This window comes from Neomonachus schauinslandi, chromosome 4 (assembly GCF_002201575.2).
Source record: "Neomonachus schauinslandi chromosome 4, ASM220157v2, whole genome shotgun sequence".
NCBI classification, from domain to species: Eukaryota; Metazoa; Chordata; class Mammalia; order Carnivora; family Phocidae; genus Neomonachus; species Neomonachus schauinslandi.
Genome location: NC_058406.1, coordinates 33,911,553 through 33,933,528, shown reverse-complemented (window position 1 = coordinate 33,933,528; position 21,976 = coordinate 33,911,553). Strand labels below are relative to the sequence as shown.

At 47.9% G+C, this 21,976-nt stretch overlaps 1 protein-coding gene across 6 annotated transcripts in view; it reads left to right on the top strand.

The window, feature by feature from the left end:
- The window catches only part of ERI3 (ERI1 exoribonuclease family member 3), a 126,355-nt gene that overhangs the window by 26,304 nt on the left and 78,075 nt on the right, over positions 1-21,976 (top strand). For all 6 annotated transcript variants that reach the window (XM_044914006.1, XM_021683829.1, XM_021683828.1 and 3 more), the window contains 3 exons: positions 6,493-6,609; positions 13,121-13,180; positions 17,645-17,736. In XM_044914006.1, the coding sequence (XP_044769941.1) occupies positions 6,493-6,609; positions 13,121-13,180; positions 17,645-17,736 (269 nt within the window). The remainder of the gene's footprint in view (positions 1-6,492; positions 6,610-13,120; positions 13,181-17,644; positions 17,737-21,976) is intronic.

The window sequence follows — 21,976 nt, the reverse complement described above, 5'->3', positions numbered from 1 at the left end:
CCTGAGATTTGCTTAAATTAATTTTATAACCAATATGTATACAGGTAGCTACAAAGGAATCATTTGGGGGTTTGCTGCCCTGGAGGGTCAGCTTCACTGAGGCCACTAATATCTGCAATTATTTACAATTGAGCATGTAAAAATGCTTGAACTGAGGCGGATCCAGAGTCACGTGAAGGTAGACACAGGCATACACACTCCTGGGTGAGGATGCAGTTTTGAAAACTTTTGGTCTCCTTCGTTTATTGGTATTATGGTTTTGTTTTTTAAATTCAAATTTCAGTAAAAGTAAATTATAAATCATTCTGTACACCGCCCCCGCCCTCCCCAATAAAGAATAGCAGTGTCTATTTCAGCCTCTTTTCTACATTTTAATTGCTTTGGGGTCTATGGGGATAGTGAAAAGGGACATGTAGGTGAAAAATCAGCCTTTTAAAGCTCCGATTTTTTACCCTTCCTTGTCCTGAAACTTCAAGCATCAGCTCTCATCTGTCAAAGTGTAAATCAGCAATTAAAACCCAAACAGCCAAATGCCAAAGATGACCCGAAGCACAAAGCAACTGACAAACAAGTCCGGACAAATCGACGGGTAATTTATAAGCTTTGCCCTAAAATCTAATTATTTGGCAATTCGAATTTGCAGCCAGCCAGGGCTCGGCAATAAATTTAACCCGCCATAAATTATTTAGGAGCAGGCTGTGGTGTAAATCAAAACCACGAGTGTTTGTTTAAGAAATAAGCTCCTTGTGCATAAAATGTCTTTTTTTTTCCCCCAAGGGAGAAACCGTTAAGCAAACCGTGCCCTGTTCATTGCCCAGTGCAGCCCTCACTTTCCCCTCTCAACTTCCCCTCTTCTCTGTGGCCAGGAGCCTCCTTGATCCCTTGAGGAAGGGCCTACCTTTGCATGCAACTTGTAGCCAAAAACCAAGTATTTGCATAAAACTCATATTTTATAAAAGCCATGTACTGCTTTTTCTACCTTGTGGTGTGATGTCGCTTTTGGATTTATCAGACCTTTCTGTGCAGGGGTGTTGCACATTTTGGAATTTTCTTCAATAGGATGGAGGGAAGGGATAGATTAGTTGTTACCATCTGTAAATTGAAGAAATGCCAGTTCCTAGGTTGAGAGGAGGAAGCCATGAAAAATTTTTTGCTGATTCCCTTATATCAGACGGGACCATAGAACCATCAGCTCAGGCAAAGGAGAATCTGTGCTTTGGAGAAAAAGTCTGTAAGAACGCTATTAAACCTTCTGTCCCATTGTCAAGAAATTCCAGCAGTCTAACCTAAGTCCCTTCTCCTTAAAAATCCTTTTGTTGTTGTTCTGTCTTCAAATATATAATCTTATCACTGAAGACACTTGAGTTGAAGGGAGTTTGAATACCCTGAAAGCAACCTACACATTTATTTCTTGTAATCTACTGATTGTAGGTGTGAAATTTCACTTGAGATGCTCTTGCACTTTTGTCCTCAGTTAATCAAGATAATCTCTGGTGTTCCTCGTTGAGCAACTAGAAAGCAGCTTTTTTTAAAACCTTTGTTCCAGCTTATACCTCTGCTCACTTAAAAAGGTAAAAGAATATTTACTTGGTGCTTCCTTTTTATCTGTCTTCCCTCCCCTTAAAAAAACAAAGGTTTGCTGCTGACATTTTATTGAGGGAGACAACAGACATGGTAGGTTTGGAACCCTGGATACTTTGAACAATCCAAGTTCTGAGGCTTTTGTCCTGAGTTGTCAAATTGTGGCTAGTTCCCATCCACCCTCAGCAGACCAACTTTTTGGGGCTATTATACTCTATCCTTGCACAACCTAGTGGTGCAGGTAGCGTGTGGACAGTGTAGGTTGACCAGCTGTCCCAGTTTTATCTCTGAAAGTTCTGTGTTCCAGGAAACCCTTGGTCTGGACAGACAGAAAACTGGGATGTTGGTGGTTTGTAGCAGTTGGTGGAGGACGAGAAGCCACTTAAAGATGAGAGACAGAAAGTGCTTTGGGGTGTTCTGTGTCTGGGTTTGAATCCTGGCTCCACCACCACTTTTATCCTGTTTGTCACCTTCACCTCCGTGACCTGTGGAGAGCTCTGTAAAAACAGAGATGTTTCTGTTAGAGCCATGTGCTTGGCTTCTGCCTTGCCCTTTATTGGCCCCTCATGTTACTCACCAGAAGCGCCGAGAGCGAGGTCTACATGCGAGGACAGAGCTGGGTGCTGGAGCTGCAGACATAAGGCTCCCACCGTCCCCGAGCTCAGGGCAAAGTGCCGTCTGCGTCACTGCAGTGCAGTGGGGCCTGTGAGGCAATGGTCCTCCAGGACTTTCTGCCCGGGTAGGCCGTGCTCAGTGCTCTTGTAACTCGAGAGCAGCCTCTCTACCTAGGAGACAGCAGACCGAGCTTCCTAAAGACAGCCTTTCAGTCTGGAAGAATCAGCTCTTGACCCATCAGATTTTGAAAGCTGTTCTCTTTAAGTCTCATTTCCCCATTTGGAGTCCCAGCTTTGCCCCTCACAAGGAGTGTAACCTTAAGCAAGTGACCGCTTCTTTTAGGGCCTTATTTTATCTGTAAAATAAGGATCATAGCGATTCCCACCTCCTGAGTTGTTAGGAGGCTTCAATGAGGTCGTTCCTGTTAAGCATCTAGCAGACTGTCTGCCATGTAGTAAACAACAAATGGAAGGAATGAAATGATTCCATTTTCCATGGGTCCCCAAGGGTGTCAGGGCCAGCTCCTCTTTACCCTTTGCCCAGACTCAGACAGAGGAGCCGCATCTCATTGTATTTGTCTCTGCCTCCACACCCAGCCCCTGCCTGGTAAATAGTAGGTGCTTAATAGTGTTGGTTTATGAGCTGCTGCTACTGCTGCTGATACGACCTATCTTCCAGGATTAATAAGGGTAAGATAAGAAAATGTATTTGCAAGCACACTGTAAGTTGAAAGTCCTAACACTCAGTATGTCCCTCCACTAAGATATTTATCATAGTGCATTGTTCATTATTTGTTCAGTATCTTCTCTGCTCACTAGTCTGTGCACTTCCCCAAAGCGGAGGCTACATCTTTCTAAATCCCACTCTAACACTGGTACAGTGCCCTGCACCCAGTAGATGCTGCTCAGGTAGTTTAATTGAATGCGAATGACATACAGATGTAAGGAATTGGGAAACTGTTCTTAGGGCAGGAAGAGAGGGCTGGTAAACACACACACACACTGGTTCTTCTTTCATTCCTGGTGCTACCTCTGCACAAGCAGACACTCAACTACTCTTAAAAACTTCTTCCCAGGGGAATGAGGAGATTGAGGGAGGGAAAAGGAGGAGAGGCAGGAATAACAGTTTCATTATCGGAGTGACTGCCTCCAGAAGCTAGCACGTAGGCACATCTTCCTAAGCTCTTGGGTTGGAATTAATGTGATCAACCTGTAACTTTGGTGTTTCTGTTGCGATCCTCATGAGCCAAAAACTGTTGAAGTGTTTGGCCTGCTCCGGGTGCACTGGCTGCAGAGTCATGCCCCCTTGGTAGAGATTAGGGTTCCTCTCCCATGAATGGGCTGTTGGGGCCAGGATTTTGAGGTTCTGGGCTTGATTGGGTAATACGGGAAGGTAAGAAGTACCTAAGTGAAATCCTTTGTGCTCTGACTCCCCAGAGGGTCTTCTATCAGAAGCTCCTCTTTTGCATCCTCATTGGCTTAAATGAGTATGCCAGTGTGCAAGGTCATTGTTACAACAGCTGCTGAGGGTGCTGAGAAGGGGCCCATGCAGAGTCATGTTCTAAGATTGGCTCTTGAAAGTCCCTCTTCTTGGTCTTGGGGAGAAGGCCTGGCTGATGGGCCAGTGACTCTGGAGAGGTATGTTTATGATAGGTCCAATCCACTGTGTCCCTGGCCCCCAGGCCTCTTGGGGATCTCCCCCCGTCTTTTTGCTTAGAGCTGGGGCTAGCTTATTCTTCCTCTCTGGGAGGGTGCTGCTGAGTGTGAGCAGAGGTTAGCTCCATTTCTCTAGGGGTGAGGAAGCCAGTAGCAGGAGAGCTTGAAGAGCAAGCTGCAGTGGGGAAACCCAAAGGCCAAGTTTTCAGAGAATCTACTGGGGATGCCGACTTGGTGCTGGTCAGAACAGGAGCTGAAGCGCTTACTATTTTATAATAAATACTAATGAAATTCTAGATCTATAATAACATTTCAGATATCTAAAACAAACCATGTGCTTGTAAAAAAGTGGAAAGAGATCAACTTTAAGCCATAAATTCTTGGTAATAGAGGGGTTTTTTTCTATTTATGTTTGATAGATATTTTTGTTTCCAGAGGAATGTCAACTCCTAATTTCATAATGTATCATGGGCTTAAGAAAATTGAATTTAATAAAAGCCAGAGATGAATGGCATCCTTAAAGGTCCCAACACTTGTCTTTATTAGCAGGACAAACTGCAGGTCTCCAAACACTGCTTCTCTCCAAATGAAAGTTTAAATGAAAAGTACAGTTGTGTCACAGGTTAAATTTCATTGTGGGCCCAGCTAACATTGTTAGTGAGGAACTGGCTGTATTTGTTTCTTTAGACACCAGGGCAGCCAAACTAACCAGGCTGTGGAGCTCCTACTGGGGAAGTGCTGCTTCTCCATAGTGGGAGAAGCAGGATACATCAGAAATTCAGGCGTCCGATGAGCCCCACTTCAGAGTTAGTGTTTGGAAATCTTGGACATCTGGTTTTTCAGGGGGACCGATATATATTTTGTGTGTATGTGTGCCTCCATTTTATTTTTCAGCACAAAACTGTCCTCTACCAGGTCTGCTAAGGAGTGCTTTGTGAGGAGTGAGAGAGGCCCAGGGATTTGGGGGATAGCTCCCCCTGTCTCTTCAAGTTGGGAGGAAAGGTGTCACCTAATTTAAGCAAAGCTGGGACCTCCTTGCCACGGCCCCTCTGCCTCAGCCTTGTTGCCCTTCCTATCTCAGGGGGCTCCTGTCAGCCTCCCCATTTTGGGGGATCAGCTGGGGAGACCAGGCAAGCAGAACCTTTGGATTTTTCAGTCATGAAATCTGACTGCCTTGATTTAGTCTTCAGTCCTGCTGTAATGTGTTGGATAAAAATAGATGCTTTAAGAACAAGCCCAATAGTCATAGGTGTGTTTGAGAGAGAGGCTACCTGGCTGCCCTGGGACATCGAGGAGATTGGCCATTTCTCCTGTCTTCCCACTCGTCCATGTCCTGCACGCGGTCAGGTGTCAACAGCTTCCGTGCTGTTCCCCCAGGCTGTCCCTGGAGAGAACCAGTTTGCCTTGATTTTAGTGATACTAGAAGGGTCCCCTCCAGAACCGGGGACCTGGGGTAGGGATGCTGCTGGAGCTGACTACTGGGGCCACGGAGTGGGCCAAGCCCCCCTTCGCTCTCTGCAGTGAAGGCCTTTTCCACATGCTAATTTTACTCGGAGGATTTTGCTTTTATTTATTTTTTTTATTATTTCCTATTTGTCTCTTCCAGATGTTTTCAGGGCAGTTTTTTTTTTGTGTTGTAAACTAATTCCATTCATGTTTTAAAAATTTATGAAAGCGCTAATAAAAATGTCAAAGTGGTAAAAATGTTAGCTTTTCCTCTGCTTTGATTAAATTTTGCAAACTGTTTTTGAATATTAAAAAGTAATAATTTTTTTTATTTTCTCTCCTCGCTCTCCCTTTTCTCTCTGATGCGCGTGTGCTCTCCTGCCCTCTCCCCCCTCTGGTGCATTCCTCCCTTCCCAGGAGCGATGTAGGAGGCGCGCTGCACAGCCAGCGTTCTGCAAGCCTGTTTGCACACCAGGACCTTGGTGCTGTGCATCTCTATTAAATAACGGAGACAAATTAATCTTAGAGACACCAAACAAATTGTCACTCCTCCTCCTTCTCTTCCATTACGTTCCAGTGGACTGGGAAGGGCTGGCTAAGTGATTGGGGGGGGCAGGCTGGGGGAGGGTGTACTGCCTGAAAGAAAGGTGGGAGGCACCAGCTCCTATTACTCTTACTCAGTTTTCTTTTTCTCTTTATATCCCCTTTGGCTTTATTTATTATTTATCTTTTTTTAAAAAAAAAAAAAAACGAATGAAGAAACTCATCGGTTCTGCTTAAACTTCAAATGCAGAAGGCTGTGATTGGTCTTCTGGCTGGTTGTCTAGGTGACTGGAGATCCAGGCCCATCCAGGGCAGAGGCCTGGGCAAGGGGACAGGGTGGGGCTACTTTTATGGGCTCCAGTGAACAGGCCTCTGGCAGAGAAGCAGTTGGGGAAACTGGGGCAGCTTGTACTACTGTCTTCTTTCCCCTTTCCAGAGACAGTGGGGGTGGGGTGTGTGTCTAGTCCCTGCCACCTGTAAGGGTAGTAACAGTGGGAAGGTTGGGATTGGAACTGAGCTGGCACCATCTCACTCAGTCTTGGGTCTGGCCTGGCAGGAGCTAATGAGTCCAAAACAGTCCCTCATTCTTGACTCTTCCTTATAATGTTTGGTTAAAAAAATGTATTCTTTTTCTGTGTCTTTGCCATTCCAGGAAATCATCGAGTTCCCCATCCTGAAGCTAAATGGTCGGACCATGGAGATTGAGTCTACCTTTCACATGTATGTCCAGCCTGTAGTCCATCCACAGCTTACTCCCTTCTGTACAGAGGTAAGGGCCCTGGAGCAGGGCAGCACGGGCTGCTGGGACAGGAGCTTTTGGGTCACTGGTGCACTGTACATGCTGCTGTAGGGGCAGCTGGAGCCTTATTAGTGGGTAAGGCAGGTGCGCATTGGACCCAGCCAGCAGCTGGCTTTTTACAAAGTCTGCCACTCCACTTGCATCACTGTGGGCACTGGGGACCCAAGGAGAAGTGGCACCATCTGTCCCAGCTTCCCCAATCTTTTCTCTCCCTTATCGTCCCTACCCCTCCTGGTGACCAGGCACTTGGAGTGCTGCACCACTCCAGGATGGTACTGCTGGGCTTCAGCTACTTTTCAGTTCCATTTCCCCTGGGGCCTCTTGACAAGAGGTAAAGATTTCAGCTTCTTGGAAGGAGAGGTTATGTTCAGGCTTTCTTAGCCTCTGGCGATGTTTTTCTGTCCTTGAGCAAAGTGGCCCTGCGTGAAGCAGTGGTTGAGTTTGTGGGAAGCACGACCCTATCCTTGAGGAACGAGAAGAGCAGTCCAAGTGGGATATGAGGCTGAAATGTCTTTATCCTTATCCCGTGCCAGTGTTGTACTCGGCCACCTTTGCCAGCAGGTTAGTATTGGCCCCATTTTGCAGATTGTGAAATTGGGCTAACTGAGATCTTGATGCTTGCTAGAGGCTCAAAAGAACTAGTAGCAGAGAGGAGGTGCCCCTGAAGAGTTCTTACTCTTGAGACCTTCTGTGACTGCTTTCCCCTGTGACGTGTCGTGTTATGCACTCTGTGGTGGCCAGGGGCTGTGGTGGAATCACGGGCCAAGTATGTGTGGTAGCAGAAGTAATGGGAGAACGTGAGTGTTTCTGGAATCTTCTTAAGAATTTGGGGCTGGGGTACATTCGAGATATTCTGCCTTTGTTTAGAGATTTACTTTCTGCATATGAGTGAAACATGAGGAAGGAAGTTCTTGAGTGATCCCCAAACCATTGTCTTGGTGTGGGGAATGCTGGGAAAGGGCCTGCCTGCCACTGGTGGGAGGGCCCCATGGGCTCTGAGGCTGACTTAGCCCAGATATGAAGTTTCAGGGGTCGCTACTGGGCTTGATGCCAGTGTTTCCTGCCCAACCCAGGTAGGCCTTTGATGCAGGCATCCATCTGCCAAAGTGTGTAGTCTCTCAACCCCTTTGTTGTTCCCACTAATGATGTTGAGATTCTTGCTCCCTCTGGGATTTATGTTTTTTCCCCCTTGCCCCTGGAAATTACCTATACCACCAGGGGGCGCTAATCTGTTCTTTTTGCCCATTTTGGGAAAAAACCACCATTTTAATGGTGAAAATCCCCTTCCTTGTGGAAAGGGAAGATTTTCCTCAAGCCAGCTAGTTACCTGAGCCTCCACTGGCCTGAAAATGCAGTATCCTCTTGTCCTTCTCGCCTTCCTCTCTGTGTGCAGATTCCCCCCTTGGGGACTCCAGCTGCAGCTAGGCTGCCTGGTGCAGCTGGGCAGACCCAAATTTGGGAAAGGTTACTAGTTCTTTAGGCATGGAACAGTGCTGTTGGAGCTCAGCCCTGGGCAGGAGTGGGTTCTTGAGAGTATTGGGAAAAGAGATCTTTTTGAGATCAGGGCTGCTGCTGTTTCTTTTTGGGGGTAAGGGAGGAGGGATTGTGAGACTATGATGAGAGCTATTTTTCCTTTTTTAGAAAGTTTGACCCCTGGACACACATACATAATTTGGAGGGCAGGAGGCATGGTGGGGTTGGGACCCTTGTCCAGAAGCCTTATCTGAAAGTGAAGATGTGACTGAGCTGTGGCACCGAGTGTGCCATTTCGCCTCAGGCTTCCAGAGCCTCCAACTCTCCCTGACCTGGTCCCGGCCTTTTTGTCCAACCTCACATCTCCCTGCTTCATGCCCCCTCACTTCCCTCACGTAAGGTCGCTCCCTCACAGTCTGCCTGTGCACACGATGCTCCTGCCTGTATGCGGCTCCCACTTTCCTTCCCTGCCCCTCCTTGTCCTCTAGGACTCTTCTCAGGGTCACCTTCTCTGGGGAGCCTTCCCCAAGCCCATGGCTGGTCCCACCACCCAAAGCGCTGATCAGATGCATTGTACTGTATTTACTTATGTGTCTCTCCACTAGACCGTGAGTGAGTTCACTGAGGGCAGAACCTGGGTCTGATCCATCTCTGGCCCATCATTAGGGTCTGGTGCCAAGTAAACACTTAACATGTGTTCCTTGAATGCATGAATATTGTCAAAGAGTAGTCAACCACACCTTGCTGCCCGCCACCCCACCCCTGCCCTGAAGTAACTGTCCTGCTAACTCGTTCTTTCGAGTAAGTGAAGACTTCTTTGGAAGACCTCAGATCATCTAAATATTGCCCTGTTTCCATACCAGATGGAGTTGTAATGTAGAGAGAGTCATGGACACGGGATGGGGGCCATCACTGTGGGACCTTGTCCAGTGTGGCAGTGGCTGCCTTTGGGGTAGAGACAGAGATCATCACAGTCAGAGAGAATCTTTCCTTAGTAGGTGTGAGGAACAACCCAGCACCTCTGGACTGTGCCTGAGCATCTCCTCTAGTAGGATTTTCTCTTGTGCATAAGAAGTTCTTAAGAACCCTGGCCTCTGTGTGTGTGTGTGTGTGCGTGCACATCATGACATATGAGTACATGCTTTTGGAGGGGAGAGACAGGCTCAGTGCTGGGCAGCAAGAAGAGGGATGCTGCCTTGAGTGGGTCTGTAGCCCACATATAGACACTCTTAACTGCTCTGTGTAATGGACATGTTAGTAGCCTTCTTGAGATCCTTTCTTCGTTCCAGGTGATAGTCTGCCTGGAGACTTGTTTCTGACAGAGATAGGATGGGATAAGTTTCATTCCTTCCCAAGCCCTTTCCCTACCACCTCTAGAATCTGCTCCAACCCGTCAGATCTCTGCATCTAGCAGCTGGGCTAGTGCACAGTCCCTGACCATGTGCAGTTTTTTTTGTTGTTGTTGTCATTGTCTTGAAAAAACTAGAAAAAATACCAATTTTGCTAAATGCCAGTAAAGGGCTTTGTCTTGCACCTATACTTATAAAGAGTGAGATTTATTGGTCTCTTTGTCTGAGGAGAAAGAGTGGGTCTGATTATCAGATTGCACACCAGAGACAAGTGCTTATGTAATCAACAAACTGTCTTGGTGTCAGAATACGATTGTGTTGGAGATAAACTGTGAAAGCAGAAAGCACTGGATGCTGACATGCTATTGGCATTGAGTGTCCTGGGCTGCTTCCTGTAGTTGCTAGTGTTTATGATGAAGCCAGCTCGTTCCTGGACAAAGCCCCTGTGTGGGTAGGGGATCTCAGTAACCAGTCATGTTATCAGTCGGGGTCAAAAGCCCCTCGCCTTGTGGTTTCCGAGTCTGGAGAAGCGGGAGTTAATCTGTAATCCCTTGGTGAAAGGAGCCACAGAGCACACATTAATTCTTCCTCTCACCTCTCCAGCTTTAAGTGGTTAAGGTCTTTGAGCTCTGTTTAGCCTGTGAGCCCTGGTTCTCAGCTTAATAATACTTGGCTTTCCTCTAGTACCTTTCATTGTGAGGATATGAAAGCTTTTTACAAAAATATATTAACCCAAGTGGGGTTGGGTGTAAACTGCAGCATGAAGGATTTAAGTTAGGCCTAAGGTAGAACTTTCCAGTATTTATTAAATTAGCTCTCTCCTTCATCGCTTCTGGTGTAAGTCTTAGAGATGTCTTATAGGTTGTCAGTATCAGGTACAAGGACTAATTTCTTAAGTTCACACACTTCATCTAGTGCCTTGGTGGAGCTGATAAGATGTAGTCCATCCTTGGAAGGATTCATACAGGGGAGTGAGGCCTCCCCCTGGAAGGATGCCTCCAGCCGAACCAATAGTTCAAGCCCCCGTGTCTCTGGGGGTTGAGTTCAAGCCCTTTAGGAGCTCAGCTGTAAGCCGTGTCTTGCTGAACCACAAGTCTGGGAAGCCTGGAGAGAGAGGGAGCTGGGCTCACTAGGCTCCTTCCAGGCTGATGGTTCTAGGATTGCTGACCACTGGACAGGAGTGTGAGAAAGCCCCAGGACCCTGGAGCCCTACCACCTACCACCAGGGTGGAAAAGGCGGGCCCTAGTCTGTAGTGAGAGATCGCGCAGAGCAGTGCCCTGGTTTTCCTTTTTAGTGCAGTGACTTTCTCTGCGCACATGAGTGATTTTCCTGGGCCCAGAGCAGGTGCTTGTGGAGTGCATAGATGCTGACCTAAGTCCCATCTCCAAGGAGGGAGGTCTCTTGACAAGGGTGCCATTGGTTTCTTCTGTGAGTGAGCCTTTCTGGAAGCCCTTCAGTGTTCATCTCATCTCAGTGACCCTTGGTGTAGGAGTCAAGAGAAGTGGTAGACCTAACTTTGCCCCAGAAGACTCAGACAGGACATGAGACTGGCACACAGACCCCAGAGCTTTTCCAAGAAGTGAGAGTGGCTGTAGGTTTTCCAGGATAGTCCTGACCCTGAGCACCAGCTCCAAACCTGGGGGTGTGGCTTGGCCCTGGAAGAATGAAGCAGGAGAGAAGCGGGCCCAGGAAGGGCAGGGGTGGGTGCATGGGTGCTCGTCAGTCATCTGGGTGTTGCACCTGGAGTCAGCAACAAGCCTACTCTGGACTCTGGCCCCTCTGTGTCTGAGACAAAACACAGGGCAACTGCCTGCTCAGGGTGTGGCTCTGGAAGGTGTACAGGCTTTGTGTGCTGGCTGGGCTGGGCATAGAGGGGGCTGCCAAGAAGAATGCTGATTCTAGGAGGGCAGGGATTTCATGTTTTTCCCACAGCTGGATCCCTAGTTCCTGGAATGGGGCCCAGTACATTGTAGGCCGTCCATGAATAGTTGTTGACTAAATAAAAAGAGGAGTCTTAGCACTCATAAGATTAAAGCCGCTGACCCAGAGCTCTTCCTCACCCCTCACCCCCCAGCCCCACCCCTAGCCCTCAGTGGACCAACTTTTCTTCTCTTTGGCTCAGGCCCTCCCTCTGCTGGGCAGTTCTTTGGTCTCCCAAGCAAGGAAAGGGTGTGGAGGTGCCAGCCGGGTGGGCATGCTGTGGGTTAAAGCCTTGTGAAACAACAGTGTAGTTAATCTTTCTAATTTATTTTCCTTTTAGACCATGGGAAGTCTGTAGGCAGCAGCTGTTACCCAATTAAAATACAGATTAATATAAAAACAGTTTCTGGAATATAAAATAGAGTGGCTGTGTCCTTACACTTCCTTAAAATACCACCTAATAATGACTTGATGAACTACAGAAACCCACCTAGAGGAACTCAGCGTTCTTAAAATGAAAATTTCTTCCCTAAAAGGTGTGTATTACCATTCCATGTAAGTCTCTATGAGAAACTAAACTTCCCTCTTAGAGCCAGCGGTTCCTGTGAGCTGGGTATTTGATATTCATTAAATGTAATTATAGTTTAATTGGAGTTTAATCCCCCCCCAACGCTTAAAAAAAAGAAGTTCCCCAGCAAGCCTGAGCTGCTGCTCTCTGTAGGAGTAGCCAGGGGCACATTGGGCATGGTGATTTCCAGCTGGGTCCAGGTCTGTGGATAGGGGCCTCCTGCCTCAGGTCCCCGAGGCAGTCTGTCCTAGTCTGTATTCGAGGGATATTTTCACTTCAAAACAAAACAAAGCAAAGCAACAAGCTTGTTTGAACCTAGGCCTGACCTGGGTGAGCATAGGCCTGAGTCAGAAATTCTCTAGACCAGGTTCCTTTATTAGGCCTTTCCGTCTGAGTTTCCCAATCAGTTAAAGGTGTCTATTTCTTGGGGTGCCTGGGGCTCAGTCATTAAGCGTCTGCCTTCGGCTCGTGTCATGATCCTAGGGTCTTGGGATTGAGCCCCACGTCTGGCTCCCTGCTTAACGGAGAGCCTGCTTCTCCCTCTCCCTCTGCCTGCCACTCTGCCTACTGGTGCTCTCTCTCTCTCTGTCAAATAAATAAAATCTTAAAAAAAAAAAAGGTGTCTATTTCTTGCTTGCCTAGTTGGTATTGAGGACCCAGGTATTCACGGTGAAGGGTGGATGCCTGTGGGGTTCCCCCGGCTCTTCTTTGGTGTTAGATGGGGAAATGCTGGACATCGAGACCCAGACTTGAACCCAAGTGTTGCTGTCCTATGTCAGCATTCCTCAAGGTCTACAGGAACTTCTGTGAAGCTGGGAGGTGAATTTACCTTAGATCATAATTTGTAGGGATTTACTGAGCCTATTGAATATGACACATAAAATCTTTTTTTTTTTTTTTCCTTTTCTTTAGAAGTGAAAGCTGAAATGGGTATGAAACACACCCTGTGGTCAGCATGTAGATGTGTTTCCTCTCTCGGGGCAGGATGTTGTGGAGAAAGTTCACCTTATGTCCTGGGACTTCATTCCCAAGGCTTGTGACAGGTTCTGAGCCAAAAGTATTGCAGGCCAGAGTCTTTTACGGTTAAAAGGAGAAAGGAAAGGATCCAGTCTGGCTTTGAGACCCTGCACCCTGCAGTTCCACCTATTGGCTATTTCTCTTTCCTTTCAGCTCACCGGGATTATTCAAGCCATGGTGGATGGTCAGCCGAGCCTGCAGCAAGTGCTGGAGGTAGGTTGAGTGACCTTTAATTCCTGACCTCTGACCCTTTCCCGCTGCCTTTCTCTCCCTCCCCTCCTGAGAATGTAGCCGTGTAATTTGACTATGATTATGGCTTGATTAGAATAACATTTGCTGTCACATCGGTGACATGCTGTTGAGAGTATTGAACCATTGATCTGTCATCTCCAGCTGTTCCCGTCAGGGTTACTGGCAAGATGTCCAGTGCTGCCCCTAGTTCCACACAGGGCCCTCGCCCCCTCCTGGCCGCCGGCCCTGGGCCGGACAGCGTGGGCAGCCGGTGCTGGATGGGTCGGGGAAGAGGGGAGCCGAGAGTGGGACCGCAGGACTAGCCCTGGGGACTGAAGGTGTTTTTGTTTAGCTTTAGTGTTGGCTGCCTGTGGCATGTGAGCGCTTCATTAACTCACCCTGAACTCCCCATTGATGGCTTTTGTTTGCTGTCGGCTCCTCCAGGAGGTGCGCTGGGCCCGCCTGCCCCACTGCAGCCTGCCGCTGGATGCATTGTGCCTGTCAGGGGTGCAGAGGCTGTGCTGGGTAATGATTCCGAATCAGAATAATTACGACAATTGCCTATGTGAGGGAAATCAAATGAAAGGCTTTAGAACCCTTGGCGGAGACCACACTTCTAGGATGTTCTCCTCTGGGAGCTGGAAAAGGTTAAGAGCTGCTTCTTGTGCTCCAGCCTGAGGGAATAAGGAAGGGCCGGGCTTGGCCTCAGCTTGTCTCCCACCCCTTCTGGCCTGGGGGTTTTCACGGAGGGAGAAGGTCCCTTTCCCCCTCCCTCCTCTCTAGGGGGAGGGGAGAAGAGAAAAAGCCTGTGGATCCCAGTAGATGCTTTATTATCTTTAAGACCAGTAAACCTAAAGCTCAGCCCCTATCAAAGCACAGGAGGAAGCAGAGTAGGGGGTGGGGGGGATAGCAGGGCACATCTAGGTAGTCAGCCTAGAGGAAGTTGGGTGGTAGCAGGGAGAGGGAGGAAGATCTCTTTATTTAGCCAAGAGGCCCTGTCCCATGGGAGAGAGAAATGCAGACTGAATTCCTGGGCTCCTCAGGATGGAGTCAGGTTTAGGCTCACCCAGTGGCAGGTATGCTCCCTGTCCCTGGGAGTGTACAAGCCTAGGTTCTCTGACTGGTCAAGCTCTGGGTCGGGTCAGTGTTAGGGTACCTACAGTAGGTTGGGAGATGAGAAAGTGAGTTCTGAGGTGTCTCCCAGCCCCACTGACCCTCTTTTTTTGAGGGGAGATTCACTTCTATGATTGAGGGGACCCCTCAGCATCAACTGCTCCCTGTAAGACAAGACTCAAAGAGAAAGTGGGGACCGACCCATTCTTTCCTCTGTCCCAGCCAGGGCCTGCCCCCTGAGGGAGGCCAGACTGCAGGCAGCTAGCTATTCCCGGGAATGTCTCTGGCCAGGATCTGAGGAGGAAGATGTCTGCTGTAGGCCAGCACTGAACCAGAGCTATTGAGATTATGGGATTTTTTTTTTTCCCTCAGTTGTGCTGGTTGACAGGGAGTGATGGTCTTCAGGAGGCTTCCTCTTGCTAACCTCAGGCCAGCCTGGAGCAGAATGCTCAGGGGATTCTGAGTCTTATCCACAAAGCTACTTTCTGATACTTGAGCATACTTTGTGGGTGAAGAGGGAAGATTCCTGGCATCAGCCTGAATAGGGAGTCTCTGGCAAGGAGACCAGAATGGGCTCTACTTTGTCTCATTAGCCCGGAGTTGGTCATATAGCTAAAAAGCTGACTTCTTGTCCTAACCAAGGCCCTGAGCAGGTGGCCAGCTAGGTGTTTGCCTGACTCATTTAGTCCAGGTAGGACTCATGCTAGACCTTCAGTAGCTGGGAGGGCCAGCCCAGCTGATTGGGGACTGTCTTGGTGATTCCTCTCTCTTTTTTTTTTTTTTAAATTTTTTATTGTTATGTTAATCACCACACATTACATCATTAGTTTTTGATGTAGTGTTCCATGATTCATTGTTTGTGCATAACACCCAGTGCTCCATGCAGAACGTGCCCTCTTTAATACCATCACCAGGCTAACCCATCCTCCCGCCCCCCTCCCTTGGTGATTCCTCTAACTCTTTATCCATTTAAGCGGAGAAGGGAAGGAAAAGGACAGAAAAAGACAGTGATACTACAGGACAAATGTAGTATCACTTCTCTGGACAGGCTTACAGTAGAAGGTTCTCACTAAATACCTATTGCATGAGTGAATGGCCTAGGTCCTAAGCTTCCAAGGACCCCTGTGAGTATTAAGTGCTTCTCATGGGAAGGTCCTGCTGGGCATTGGCTCCTGACAATCCTGTCTTGCTCTCTTTTCCAAGATGGGGCGCTTACCTTGCAGGGATTTAAGGCCAGTGAGCTGGAGCAGGGTTAGATGAGATAGGGAGCCCTAGGTTTGCCTTATTCCTTTTCTTATGTAGAGTCTTGAGAAAGGATACATGAATGTGAGTGTGTGCATGTCCTTCTGTGCAACTGGGCCATAGTGGCTGGGGAGACAAGCCATTCTGCAGTGGAAGGTCCTGAATTTAGCTTGCTAGGGAGACTCTTGGGCTGAGGGGGATTCTCCGGTGTGCAGGCTGTGAAGAGGGTCTGCACAGTCTGGCTTAAGGAGCAGCTCTGACCTCCTGAGAGGTAGGACTGCTCTAGCCATGGAATGACCTAGAATCCTTGGCCCTACTCAAAGACTGCTTTGGTATGGACCAGGCCTCCAGGATCTCTGAGATGTCCCAGGGAGCTAGCCTACACCTGCTAGGAGTAATCTTACTTCACGATTTCAGTGAGCTTTCCATTACCTGCTGGAGTCTTCACAGTCTGGCCTGCCTAACCCCCAGCGTCATTTCCTGTCCCTCCTTTCTACACTGGACATCGGTCACACTATCCCCTACTCATGTTTCAGTCAATCAGCAGGTATCTATTGAGAAGACACTGCAGAGTTAGGGATTTAGATAGTGAATAAAACAAATAAAAGTCCCTGCCTTCATGGTGCTTATAGTCTGGTGCGGGAGGCAGACATTGAGCATATAATTGCTTCTCAAATACAAAATGATTGTGCCTCTGCCCATGCCTGGGATATCCTTTACTCTGCTCCACCCTTTTGGGAAACCCAACCACCAAGTCCCTTAGTTCGGTTGGCGTCTTCCTGAAGCCTTCCTTTCTGACTCCTTTCTCTGTAAAAGGTAGAGCTAGTCATTTCCTCCTCTTGGTCCTATAGCATTCTGGTCACTTCTCCAGGGCTGCATCTATTATATTGTATTATGATGATCTGCCTTTCTCGCCTTCTCAGCCTACTGTCTATTTTGTGGTAGGCACTTAATACATTATTACATTTAATTCTCAAAACAACCCTGTAAGGTTAGTCATCCTACCTCGTTTTATAGACGAAGGAAACTGAAGCTCAAAGAGGTTAAATGACTTTTAAATGACTTCCTATCAGTGACACAGCCAGGATATGGAAGAGCCAAGGTTAGAACCCAGATGTGTTTGACTTTCAATCCTGCATTTCTGGCTACTTTGCGATGTAGCCTTTAAAAGCTAATCCTTCTGTGTGAGTGGCGTGGTGGTCATCTGCTGTACTCTCACCCCATGCCTGGGATCTTCTGAAAAATAGGCAATGCTTCAGGAATGCTTTCTGATAATTCTCTCATTATATACTGATTTTAGTATTTGTACTTCCGATGTGAGTGCAAATAATAAGCCTGATCAAAGGGATGAAGGGAAAGAAATACTTAAAGTATGTTTGGGAGCAGTTTTTGTCCCTGTCTAGGAATTGAGCTCAACCTTCAAAAGAGTCCACTGAATTTGAATTTGAGTCCTCAACCAGGAGAGGAGAAACATAAAGTCTGGGCCAGTTTATGAGCTTTCAGTGACTGAAGCAGGCAGTGCCACCCCAGGGATCAAGGTGGGGTTCTGTCCCAGCAAGGGAGCTTTTTCTGCTAGACTCACAGTGAAAATTAACTTCACCGTCATTTGGGGAATAACCAAATTCATAAATTTGGTTAATAAACCTTTGGTGGGAGGGTGAAATGAATAAGGGAATGAATGAACCTGTGGATTGGAGTTCCTGCTTGGGGCCTCCTTCCAGCCTGTTCTCATGGCCCAGGGCATCCTGTGTCTGTGCTAGGCTTTGCTTTTGAGGACCGACTTACCAGGATGTGTCCTTATCCCGTCTGGGTTGGGCTGCCAAGCAGTGGGGCAGTGGGGCAGTGGAGGGGCTCCCTTCCCCACTCATTCGGGTTTGTGGATCTTCCTGCAGGGATCATCCTCCCGGTGACCCCAGAGCCCTGAGCCAAGGCTGAGAGCCCAGAGCGGAGCCATGGATGGATAAGATTACAGTTTTCTCCTGCTCTGATTACAAGCAGCTTATCTGTGTTTCACTGGTGTGGCTCTTCACAGACTTGGGAAGAAAAAAAAAGAAAGGAAAATCTCATCTGTTCTTGTTGTGTACTTTTCAGAGGGTCGATGAGTGGATGGCGAAAGAAGGCCTCTTAGATCCAAACGTCAAGTCAATTTTTGTCACTTGTGGAGACTGGGACTTGAAAGTCATGTGAGTATGAGAAGCACTGCTTTGCTGGCAGGGCTTGGAAGCTATGGGACCAGGTGTCGCCTTTTGCAGGCTTACACGTCCAAGCCTACAGGGCAGCTGAGTCAGGGAGTCCCTGGATCTTTGAGGCTGCCAAGGTGAAAAGAGGACTGGGAACCCTGCCTTCTGCCTCTGGAGCTGGGAGTAGACCTGTCAAGGACCCTACCGGGACGGCTGTTGTCAGGGCCTTCCTGCCTTTGCCAGGTCCCACTGCTCAGGACAGTCCTTCCAGTTGTGGGGCTGCATGTTATTGCCCTGGAAGGAAGGAGTTAAAAGAAGATCCTTTTTTTTTTTTTAATAACAAATATATAGTGTTTATTACCCTTAATGCTTTAGAAATAGTAATTCATTTAATAAACCTTGGTACTTTGATTCCTGTTTTATAGATAAGGGAATTAAGGCACAGAGAGGTTAAGTAACTTGCCTAAGACACACAGAGCCAGGATTCAAACCCAGACAACCTGGCTCCAGGGTCCTGTCTCTTAACCATTCTGCTGTGCTACCCTTTTATCTGGGGTACAAGGCCCTGATGATTCAACTGCAGGCACAGTGGTGGGATGAGAGAGGGCTGCTTCTAGGGAGCTGTCCAATTCCCCAGCCTCCTTTGTCCCCACTGCTTTTTCTCCTTTGTCCCCTGGTCCTTCCCTGGTTATGGAAGACAGAACTGGTTTCTTTGCTAGGTTGACACTTTTGCCTCTTGTCTATCCTCATGGATACCTGGCTTCAGACAGCCCCCAGGGAGCTAAAATGGGGTGGAGGTTGTGGGGGCACTGTTTGCTGAGGATTGATAGAATCGATATCTCTGTGTTCTTTGTGACCGAAGGCAGCTGCAAGCGTTCTGTATGTGTGTGCGTGCGCGCGTGCGTGCGTGTACACTTTCGTGCATAGGTGGGGTATTGGTCGGGGGTGAGGAATAGTGGCTCCGGAGTGACATTTCCTACCAAATTAGGCATTATCTTCTCACCAAGGTCCTTTTTTATGCCTTTTGGATGCTGGGTATTGAGGTGAAGTTACGCACTCAGGTGGATGTCAAGCCTGCTACTGGATACCAGCTCCCTAGGTGAGACAGGAGGAACAAGTCCAGATCACATAAACACCCACACATCCCTCAGGTCATATACACACACTGACTGCATACTCTAGGTTGCGCACAGGACTCCCAGAGCTCCAGAGGATCTCCGTGTTCCCAGATGACACTCATGTGTCAGGGAAATTACAGAGGCTGGATCTGGAAGCAGATATGAATCAGGGGAGGGTTCCACAGAGAAGGTGAGGAGGAGGAAGGCTGTTGCTCTTATTTATGGCATCCTGGGCAGCTCCGAGTACTTGAAGCAGAGAAGGGATTGAGGTGGAGGTACGTAGCATAAGAGAAGCTGTTTGGGGTTCAGGCTGATACCCAGTGTCTGTGGCTCATGTGGCCCAGTCCAGAGGCCCAGTGTCTCCAGATAGCCTCCCAGGACTCCCACTCTTCCAAGTGGATTTCACTCTGGTGTGTTCATATCCCAGACACCCACATTTCAGAATCTCCTGCGTTAACTAGGGATGGCATGTACATATGTGTGTTTATGAAAACTTCCCTGTGCGTCTGTGTGGGGACTCTGGCCAGGCCTCCTAAGTTGGTTTCTCCATGAGACAAAGAGGGAATTTCAGAGGGTGTTGTCTTTGGGTCTGGCCCACTCTGGCCTATAGCACCAGTTTGGCCCACTGAGCCTGGGACAGATTTTGGTGACTCAGGAGGCTGCTTTGCATCTTCATAAGAACCGATGTAATCAAGAAGAGGGATTGGGTCTATATCCAAACATATAGGAAAAAAAAAAAAAAAAAAATTTTTTTTAAGATTTATTTTAGAAAGAGAGAGCGAGAGACAGCATGAGCTGGTGGGGGGGGGTGCAAAGGGAGAGGGAGAGAGAGAATCTCAAGCAGACTCCACACTGAACTTGGAGCCTGAGATGGGGCTCCATCCCAGGACCCTGAGATCATGACCCGAGGCAAAACCAAGAGTCGGACGCTTAACCAATTGGCACCACCCAGGCGCCTTGAAACCAAATTTTAATGAGCATGCACCATATTTCATTCAGTCCTCCTAATTATCTTCCCTGGTAGAAGGTGATAGCTCCCTTTTATAGATGGAAAAAACAAAACAAAACAGAATTTGAAACTGAGATCCAAATTGGTAGACTCCTAGCTAGACAGACTTGAATTCTAAGACCATGTTGCTTCTAAAAGAGATGGATTGGGCAGACTTTGGTAAGCTGGTTTGTGTTTGCATTGAAAAGACCAGTGAAGCTCTGAAAAAGAATATGCAGGAGGGAAGCAGATGTCAGGTAGCAGGGGCTGGGGGGAGGAGAGCTTTGTGGCTGCCTTTTAGAAGCAGGACTCCGCATAACTGCTGGGAAGGCTCTTAATTAAATGTGTAACAAAATAAAAACAGCCAGAGAGGAAACCTAAGTAGTGCTTCGTGACAGTGCACAGCTTATCGGTGTTCCTGGAACCTCTCGTCAGATGGCTCTCATCAGAGCCATCACCTTTTTATGCACCTGGTAAAGGCTGCTGAGGAGCCTGACAAGGGTGGTGTTAAATTGACATCCGCAACTTGTTAGTATGGGGCTTACTTCTTATTTTGACATCCATTTTCAGATTAACTAAGTCTAAGGAATTCAGCAAATATTTTCATTTCCCACTCTAGTTTCCCAGAGCCACGGCTTCTTCTCGTTGCTGCCCTTCCCCTCTCTCCCAACACTCACCCCCAACCAGCTTCCCATCACTTTTGTTGGAAAGGGCCTGATTAGTGAGGCACTGAGAAATGGGAACTGAAGTGGCAGCAGAAATCCCACTGGAGAAAAGAAATCTGCTCCAGTCCCGACAGAATCATTTTGTGTCCATCTTTTGTCAAAGCCAGATGAGTTGATACTCTGTGGCCTTTGATGCTGTAGTCACAGATCCTGCCGAGGTGGGTTTTAATTTAGTGGGCACAGATTTAATTTTCCTTCTCAACTTGTTTAAGAAATGTCACTTTTATGGCTTTGGCCCTTGGTCAGCTTGCGTCCCCTACCTGACCTACCTCCCCTACCTGCCTTACCTCGTGGTTCTTGAAGCTCTTCATGGCGTTTAGGGTTCTTTCTCCAATTCTCTGTCTTCTCTGCCTACCCAGGCAGGGAATGTCTCTATAGAGGGGTTCCATCTTTGACATGGCAGCAGAGATCCTGCTGGAGAAAAGCAGTCTGCTTTATCTGCCAGCTGAACCCCAAGCTTTCACATCCAACTGCCTATTTCTGTATCTCCATCTGGATGCCACAGGCCCCTTAAAGCTCAGGTGTCCTCTTTCTCCCAACACCTGGTCCTCCAGCTTGCTCTCACGTTGTGACTGGAACCACTGTCTGGTAGTTCTGTCAGAAACCTGAGAACCATCCTTGATTGCTTTTCTCTAGCCACAACCAATTAATTGCCAAATCTTGTTGATTCTTCCTGCCAGAGGTTTCTCAAAGTCTTTGCCTTCTTACCATCCCTGCTACGGCTGCCCTAGTTCAAGTCACCAGGTGCTTTTTTTTTTTTTTAAGATTTATTTATTTGAGAGAGGAAGCCAGAGTGCAAGCGGAGGGAGGGGCAGAGGGAGAAGGAGAGAATCTCAAACAGACTCTGCTGAGCCCGGGCCTGACACGGGGCTCTATCCCATGACCCTGAGATCACAACCTGAGCCGAAATCAAGAGTTGCACGCTCAACCAACTGAGCCACCCGGGCGCCCCTCAGGTCACCATATTCTTCTTGGATTACAGAAGTCTTCTAAGTCGTCTCTCTGACTCCAGTTTTACCCCCATGACATTCTCCTAACTATAGCAAATTAAGTCGCATGCCTACGAAACACTTTCAAGGCTTCCTCTTGCCCTCAAGGCAAAGTCATGCTGTTTAATGAGGCCTCAAGGCTCTTGCTTACTTCTCGAACCTCATCTTTCAGTACGCCACCCCCCAACCCCAGCTGGATGCTCTAGCTGGCCATTTCCTCATGATCCTTCTTTTTTTTTTTTTTTTTTTTAAGATTTTATTTATTTATTTGAGAGACAGAATGAGAGAGAGAGCACATGAGAGGGGGGAGGGTCAGAGGGAGAAGCAGACTCCCTGCTGAGCAGGGAGCCCGATGTGGGACTCGATCCTGGGACTCCAGGATCATGACCTGAGCCGAAGGCAGTCGCTCAACCAACTGAGCCA